The sequence below is a fragment of the Eurypyga helias genome, unplaced genomic scaffold (assembly GCF_000690775.1).
Source record: "Eurypyga helias isolate BGI_N326 unplaced genomic scaffold, ASM69077v1 scaffold27313, whole genome shotgun sequence".
Lineage (NCBI taxonomy): Eukaryota > Metazoa > Chordata > Aves > Eurypygiformes > Eurypygidae > Eurypyga > Eurypyga helias.
The window spans coordinates 5865-14017 of record NW_010243489.1 but is presented as its reverse complement, the minus strand read 5'-3'; the positions used below and the strand labels follow the sequence as shown (position 1 = coordinate 14017).

General features: G+C 54.6%; 1 protein-coding gene across 1 annotated transcript; it reads right to left on the bottom strand.

The window, feature by feature from the left end:
* Positions 1-3542: 3542 nt before the first annotated feature.
* Positions 3543-7573, bottom strand: AK4 (adenylate kinase 4; the record flags this gene model as incomplete). Its single annotated transcript, XM_010149447.1, has 4 exons — positions 3543-3657; positions 4341-4459; positions 4803-4975; positions 7454-7573. Coding segments are annotated over 4 exons (527 nt in total), but the record flags the coding sequence as incomplete, so codon positions are not given.
* Between the last annotated feature and the right edge of the window lie 580 nt (positions 7574-8153).

Genomic DNA, 8153 nt, shown 5'->3' with positions numbered 1-8153 from the left:
GGGGGGCACTTGGGACAAGCCAAGGCTTTGGTCTCAGCTTGATTTTGGCACTCCTCCCGCATTCCTCTGCTTTTTGACCTCCAAACTTCTGTTTTTAAGCTGAGTTCATTTTCTAGCTTACGTCGCCCTTCTCCCTCCTTATCTGCCCTTGCACCCTCAGATGGAATTCCACGGAGGCAACACACCCCTTCTCCACCTCCAAATGGCCAGGACCCCCAACCCTGGCATCACCCCCACCCCTCCCGACGGGTTCGTCGCCTTTGCCCGCAGATGCCGGGGCCAACCCCCAGCTGTGCCTCTGCTTTCTCACCTCCCAGCAGCCGTTTCCCTGCTTATCACCCTTTGTTTTAATTTCTCCCTTATCATCTCAGAGTCTTTGCTTATGCCAAAGGGGGCACCAAGGGCCCTGGAGCTGCTGTTTGGGAATTGAAGACAAAAGACAAAAATTACTGTTTCTGCGAGCCAGTAGCGATGGGCAGAGGCATCTTTAATTCCTTCCACCAAAAGGCACGGAACAGATACACGGGGCAGAGGCATAGCCGGAGCCTTGCTGGACCTAATGCTCTCCATTGCTTTCACTGGGGGGAGATAAACAGGAAAATAAACCCCACCTCACATGCAAGGATGGGAGGGCAGGAGCAACCGGCTTCGGCCACGCTGTCAGAACTGGCTTTTTAACCGGTATTTTGGATTGTAGCAGACAAAGGAGCTGTAAGACAGGACCTGAGCAGCAGTATTGTGCCCAAGCCCAGAACTCGGGATTTTCTGCTGTGTCCAACGGGGATGCTCTGACTCCTCTGCTTCCTCCTCGGCTCCTGCAAAGAAACCCCGGGGCACCAATGCCTCGGCGCGGGGCCAGGGCTCGTGCAGAGCCTGGTTTTCAGCGGCCGTGGGGTATAACACAGACACCGCCGGCGCGGGGATAAGCAGGAGGAAAATTTTATTTACAACTTTCAAGCGGTAACACAGCTGCAGTGATTCACTAGGAAAAAACTCCAGGAAGAAAACTCGGCGCGAGGTGCCAGCGGTGCCCGGCGCACGGGGAGACCCTCCTCCCACCACACAGTATCTTGGGTCGGTACAAAATTGCTGTCGCTTTAGAAAAGGCGTGAGATTCACAGTAAAGTACCAAAGGGGAGCACGGCGGGGAGAAAAGGCGAGGGACACGTATCGCTCCGGGACCTCATCCCCGCCAGTATTTGGTCTATGAAAATGCACTGTACAACAACTCTTGTAGAAAAACCTATCCCAAAGGCTCAATGCATGCGGCTTTGTGGGATTTCTACACCTGCTATAGGGCTCAAAGCCTTTAAAACAAGCGCTCAGGCAGCTCTCGCAGGGCAAAGACATCTGCAAGCCCTGTCCTGCTGCTGGGCACCGCACGGGGCAAACCCCTTTGCAGGAGGCATTTTGCAGCAGGGCAGGATGAGACACAAGAATTAGGTGAGGGGAATAAGGAGCAGCACCCCTGCCTGGCACTCGGCCCTGGCAGAGTCGCCCACTGTGGCCAGGCTGCTTTTATAGCCTAAAACTCCCCCCCATCATCTCCTCCGCTCCTGCCCAATACTGCTGGAAAGAAAACCGCACACACGTTTTGGCTATTTCCAGACTTGTGTTTAAAACCAGCCCAGCCCCTCGTCCGAGGGTCATGGGAAAATCTAAAATCTGTCTTAAAAAGGATTTCATTGCAGGGTGGAAGATTTGCATCCTCCCAGCCCGGGAGCTCCAGGGGGGATGGAAAAGCCCCCAGGGACAGCAGTGAAACCTGGCAGATCCTCTGCTCCCACCCGGGAAATTCCCATCCGGAGCAGGATGTGGAGCCCTTCCCAGCTGCTGCCACATCACTGGCAGGCAGCGAGCGGGCAGCACGAGGGCAGAGATCCCACTCGGAAGGTGCCCGATGGCTTCTGGCTCCGTCATCGGGAGAGCACCAGGGCAAAGCTGCCTCTCGTGGAGCGAGCAAACATCTGGGGCTCCTCTGGCAGCACGAGGATACGGGTGGCTCAGCAGGGATAGAAGCACACCGGGGATGCGCTGAGTTCCGCACACGGAGCCTGTGCATCCCTGAAAAAGCCAGTCAGCTCCCCATCCCCTGCCGCGGGGTCACTCTCCAAGCAAAAATAGAGACATTTCAGCAACAGAAACATGCCCAGGCTGCTCTAATTAATCAAACGGATGTCAGGGAGGGACAGTTTTTCTGCCTCCCCGCTGAGCCACCCATGGCAGACTGCGGCACGCTCTGCGAACGCAAGCGGCTGCGTGCAGCGTTCCCAAAATTCAATGCTAAAATTCAGCACTTTTTTTGGTTTTTAAACCTTTAAAAATGCCCATCTTGCTTTTTTTTTTTTTGTTAAATATATATTCTATAAAATAAGGCAACTCGAGGAGATATAAAGAATATCCCCATTGCTTAGGTACTGCATCCTACCACCAAAGCGGGTTTACAGTACTTCCAGTTGAGAAGAGCCGCTCCACCCAGCCACAAAGCTCCTGCGTGGGAAAAGAGGAGTGACACGCTCAGGTGATGCTGTAAATCTCAGGGAAATGCCTGGGCACGGCCCTCGGCAGCCCCTGCACACGTCCCGGGGAAGCCTCTCATCCCTCGGAGGTTTGTGGGGAGACACTTCTGCCAGGGATGCTGCAGCTGCAGCGAGAACTGCTTAGGGAACACTCCCTCTCCAGGGGACATGTGTGACAAAGGCAGCACAGAAGATGGAATGACTTGATTTCTCCCCAAAACTGAAGCACGCATTAAAATACACCTTTGGGAGAAACTCTTAGGACTGTATCTCGTCGTACTAAAGGCTATACACAAGGTAAGCACAAAGGAGCGCAGCTCGTCTCCAGCACAGACCCTGCTCGGTGTCCCAGCACCTCACAAAAATCACTGTACAGCAGCTTTCGGTAAGAGGGCTTTCACCTCCCTCTGGAAGAAGCACAAGCGTGTGTTTTACCTCCCATGTCTTCTCTGTGTGTTAATACTGGCAGCGTGAGCTTCACGTTTCTGAGCTTTGTAGTGTAAATGCTTCCCATGCTGCTCACCAATTCCCACTGGTCTTGCTTTTTAGAACCTTATTCCTCTGAGAAATAAATTTAGTAGCAAATAATATACATTAAAAAGAAAACAACCTGGAGCCTAATCTGCGGTAAACGGTACTGTGGGGCGACAGGATGGCACGTTCTAGGCTCAGAGACTGGGCTTCGTATGGGGGCGGCAGGGAAATCGTGGCAAGCTGCAGATGCCTGGTATGATCATCACCCGGGTTTGCATCACTGATATGTGTGTATTGGGACCGTAGGCAGGAATTCTTTATAGCCTCAAAAGAGAAAAAACCCACCTTATTCTAGCGGACTTGACCTTATAAGCAAAGATCTTTTCACCCTGACACTGGCTATAACCGTGTCGCCACCGATGTCACCCAGTACACCCGGGGAAGGGACTTTAGATACCGCACGATTGCCTAATCTGAGCACAGCCCCAGCACCATGCAGAGAAACCGTATCTGTCATCGAGTCAACTCTTGGTCCTTGGCACAAGCTGCTTAGTTCTCCTCGTCCGAGAGAACGGGTGGGATCTTGCTGGAAAGCAGGGTGTACACGTAGGGCCAGATCTTGTTGGTCTCTGTCCCCGAGAAGGAGTGAAGGATGCCCCTGCTCCTGGAAGAGAGATGGGAGAGGTCAGCGCCAGCCCTTCCTGAGGACAGGGGTATTTGCAGCCAGCTTGGCCATCGGCAGAGGACGGTCTCGCCAAGCTGGAAGCTTCCTGATGGATTTTTGGGTGAAAGGAGAGGGATAAGAGGGACGAGCAGCAGCTGCTCCCCTCTGCAGTGTTTCCTGGGAGAACCCAGCATGTGGATGAGCCAAGCCAGCTCACCCCCACCCCTCTAAAGACCACTTGCTCTCTGAAGCCCTTTATAGATGTAAATCAACAGGATTTAATCACGTGCTTAAACAAGTCAGGAAATCAGGCCCCAAATTCTTCCCCTGCCATGAGAGTGCTTTTGCCCCCTCCACAGGCCATCATAGAATCATTCAGGCTGGAAAATCCCTTTTAGACCACCCAGTCCAACCGTCACCCCAGCACTGCCCAGCCCACCACTGACCCCTGTCCCTCAGCACCTCGGCCACACAGCTCTGAAACCCCTCCCGGGATGGGGACTCCCCCCTCCCTGGGAAACCCATTCCAATGCCTGACAGCCCTTTCAGAGCCGTCCCCCAAAATCTGGCAGGGCCGTGCCGGGGCTCCTTGGGCTGTTGGGATGGGGCATGGGACTGGCTGGTGGAAGCGGCATTCATGCCTGTTTTCATGGGCATGTGACGTATTTGCATGTCCAACTCACTTGTACAACTCTATTACTGGCTTTGCAGCATCTTTGTATTTTCTGAGCCTGGCAGCGACAGCCTCGGGTTTGTCGTCCTGGCGCTGGACCAGCGGCTCGCCCGTCAGGTCATCGACACCCTACGGGAAGGCAAACACCATCAAGGGGACACGGCCACCGGCCACGTTGCCCGCGCTGCAGCTCCCAGCCAGGAACCGCTACCAAATGCCTCGTCCTGCTCCACACTGGCCGAGCATCCTCAGACGGCATTTAACACAAATCCCGTTTTCCTAGCTAACATTTAGCACAGCTCCTTTAGACCGGCTCCTGAGCGCAAATCCCTCTGGTGCTCAGTGCTTACTCCCCGGGATTTCTGCCCCAACATTTTTTTATGACCGCGGCCTCTGCAGAAAAAGGCTTCTCTGATCCGTTTTCCTTCTGTGAACTCGCAGCCGGCAGCACCGTGATGCTGCGGGCTCTTACCTGGACCTGGGGCGGGTTGAAGTCCATGTTGTACACCCTGCCACTGGCCGGGTGCACCCAGCGGGCGCTCAGGCGATCCTTCAGCGTCTCGAAGGGTATGTGCAAGCTGATGACCAGGTCCAGCTCGCAGATCCTGTCCAGCGCCTCGGCTTGCCCCATGGTCCGAGGGAAACCTGCGCAGGCACCGTAGCAGAAAGAGCTGTCATGAGAGGCAGGGAAACAGCAGTGATGGAGCCAAAACCACCCGCCCCGCAGCCCCAGAGCTGCAAATCCACCGCGGCTCCTCGCTGTAGCACAAGGGGTGTGAAAGACAGGCATCCACCATATGGCTACGATAAAAAATAGCTCCTATGGCGCCGGCTCCCGAAATACAGCACATGGGTCGCCGCGGACTCATGTTCTTCAAAATTGTTGCTGTAGCAGGGCTGGTGTCCCTGCACAGGGGCTGGAGGCAAGCGAGAGGGCACAGGCAACGCCAGAACAGGGATACAGGCTGGAATTACCCGAAGGAAACAACGCTGTGCACAGAGCAGTAACACATTGCTGGTTTGCATGGAGGACACCATGGACACTGCAATAAAGCAGTGTGCACAGCCATCATCCAGCTCTCTGAAATCCCAACTTCCAAAGGTACTGGGCGGTACTTTTTGTTCAGTAAGCGGGTGGGAGCATCTGTGCTTGCTGCCAGACCGCAACCAGGGGTGACTCCGAGCCGGTCTCCTCTCCACTCTTCTCTGTTGACAACACCCTCTTTTCATTTTTGTAACCATTTTTTTACATCCATAAAACCCTCGGAGACCTCCCAGGCTTTTCCCAAGCATGGTATTATTAGCCAAGAGCTTGTCAGGACATCGGCACAGGGAATGAATCAGCCAGTGTGAGAGAGAATACATTTAATCTGTCTTACCAAGGATAGTCGGTCTGGTTTTTGTTATTGTGCTGGTTAAACCCCAACAGTTATCAAAGAGACCATTTGAAATAATAAGGCTCCTTGTCAGGGTGCTGCTGGACTGGGGCTTGACTGCAGCCTCCGCTTGCACCCCCAGGCAGACGAATTCCCCCAAAATTAGGAGGAAGAACATGACCGAGCAGGGCTGCCAGCCTCGCTGCTGCAGAGGCAGCCCATCCCTCAAACATCCTGGTATAAGCGGAGGTCAGCACACAAAGCAGGCGGCTCCTGAAATCCTTGCTACCAGCCCACGACGGGAATTGTTTCACCCTTGCGGCACCCTCAGTGGGATCCCCAGATACAAAGCTGTGGCAAAATGGGAGCTGGTCCCTGGGCCAGGCAGCTAGGGGCTGTTATCACGATAAATCAACATCCCAAGCTGCAAGAAGCTGGATCTGAGCGTGTCGGTGCAAATCCACGTCATTGTGTTGAAACGCCAGAGTTTTAATACAACAAAATACGTGCCGGTTTACGTAGCACTTGTCGCTGTAATGTTTGCTAATCACCATGTTCCCTGATCAATCAAGTGGCATTATTTTAAGAATAATGAGATTTTAAGAGTGGAGATTCATGGATAACTTCAGCCAGCCTGAAGCTACAGGGCTTGAGGTCTCAAATGCTGCCGGACCTCCACAATGCCTGCTGTCCTGAGGAGACCTTGGTCGGAGCCCAAGCCCCAGCACAAGCCACCCCTGCTCTGGGGACACCCAGGGCCATGCAAGGAAGAAGCCTGGCTCCACCAGCCCTCCATTCCACAGCACTAGACCATGGATCTGTTTCAGCTGTGAACTATTGTGCATTTTCGCCATCAGGAGCCTGAGAGGTCTCCAAAAGCCCAAGTCTGTCATAAATCTGGTTCAGTCTTATCTCCGTATTCACTGACTTCTTCAAAAAGCTTCAGCAGAATGGGAAGGGGGGACGTTTCTCTCCCTACAACAGCCACAGCCGCTCATCCCCATACGTCACACTTGCCTGGGCCCAACACCACAGGTAAGTGTGACCTGCTGAGCCCTGCTCCATCCACTGACGTGTGGACAAGGTGCTGAGGAACATGGCTAAATGGTGGCTTGGCAGTGCTGGCTTAACGGTTGGGCCTGGTAGTCTTAAGGGTCTTTTTCTGTGATCCTATCTCCTAAACAAACCCCAAAGCAGTTCCCAGAGCTACCATCGGCACGTTCCCAGCTCCCAGGCCACCGGCAGCGATGCACCACGGCTGCTCGCGTGCAGCTTCGCCACCAAGGGCTGCAGCAGCTCCTGGCGAACCCTCTGCCGCTCCCCTCACCTCGCTGCTGTGCTCCCAGCGTCTTCTCCAACCACATCTCAGGTGGCTTCTGGGCTTGGGAAGAGCAGCTCCTTCGCACACATGTGGAAGCAGGAAGAGGTTTTTCTTGGCTTGCCTCCAGCCCCGCTCTGCTCGCTGGCTCTGCTCTACAAACACTCATCTCCTTTCCCTGCCTCTCCCTTTGCCGGACACGTGCCAAGTGCTCAGCTGGACACGCACGTGCTGCTGCTGGGGGCAGTGGGGAGAAACACCCGCAGGCAGATGCCTCTACCAGCAGGTCAGCCCCTGCCTCTCCTCCCACCACCAGCAACGGCCCCTTCTGGTTTTTCTCTCTCCTGGTGCTGCCAAACCAATGGCAGCAAAATAATGTTCTAAAGGGGGCTAGGATTTTCCCAAAGGGGATGCCGGCCGCGCACTCACCATCCAGCAGCCAATGCTGCTCTCGCCGCTTCTCCAGCTCCGTCATCATCACGCGCGTGATGACGTGGTCCGGCACCAGAAGGCCTCGCTTAAGGTACTGCTTTGCCAAGACGCCAACTTCTGTTCAAGAGAAGAACAAAAGCAAGAAAAATAAAGCATGACATTTCCACTTTAAAAAATATTGCTCCCCCTCAAATTCTGCCTGTCCTCCCAAACCGCTCATCCAGGAGCCTTTCAGCAGCACCCCTCTGCTCGTAGCTGCTGCTCCTGACAGCCAGGGGCCACACGGCCCTTTTGGTGCCGCAGAAATGGAAATGCCAGAAATACCTGAGAGCAGGAGCCACCGGCCAAGCCCTTGCAGCCCTGCCAGCAAGGGGCATCAACCTGCCACGCCGACGCACGCACCACGTGCTACGCACGAAGCTCCTTTGGTTTTGGAGAAAGCTCCGGTGTGGTTACGGGTGATGCTGACACGGATATTAAATGTCACGAAGATGCTGGACCAGCTGCAAGGGATCCAGCCAATCTCCGTGTCCCTCTGATGGCAGGATGGTCCCCAGCGCAGACCACTAATCTGGCTGACACAGGTCCCCACCTCAGACCACCGAGCTGGCTGACATCCCGCTGCCCGGCTCACTGCTTCCTTTAAAGCTGCGCCAGTGCCAGGTGCGGGATGTGAACAATGCCTACCCCTAGATGC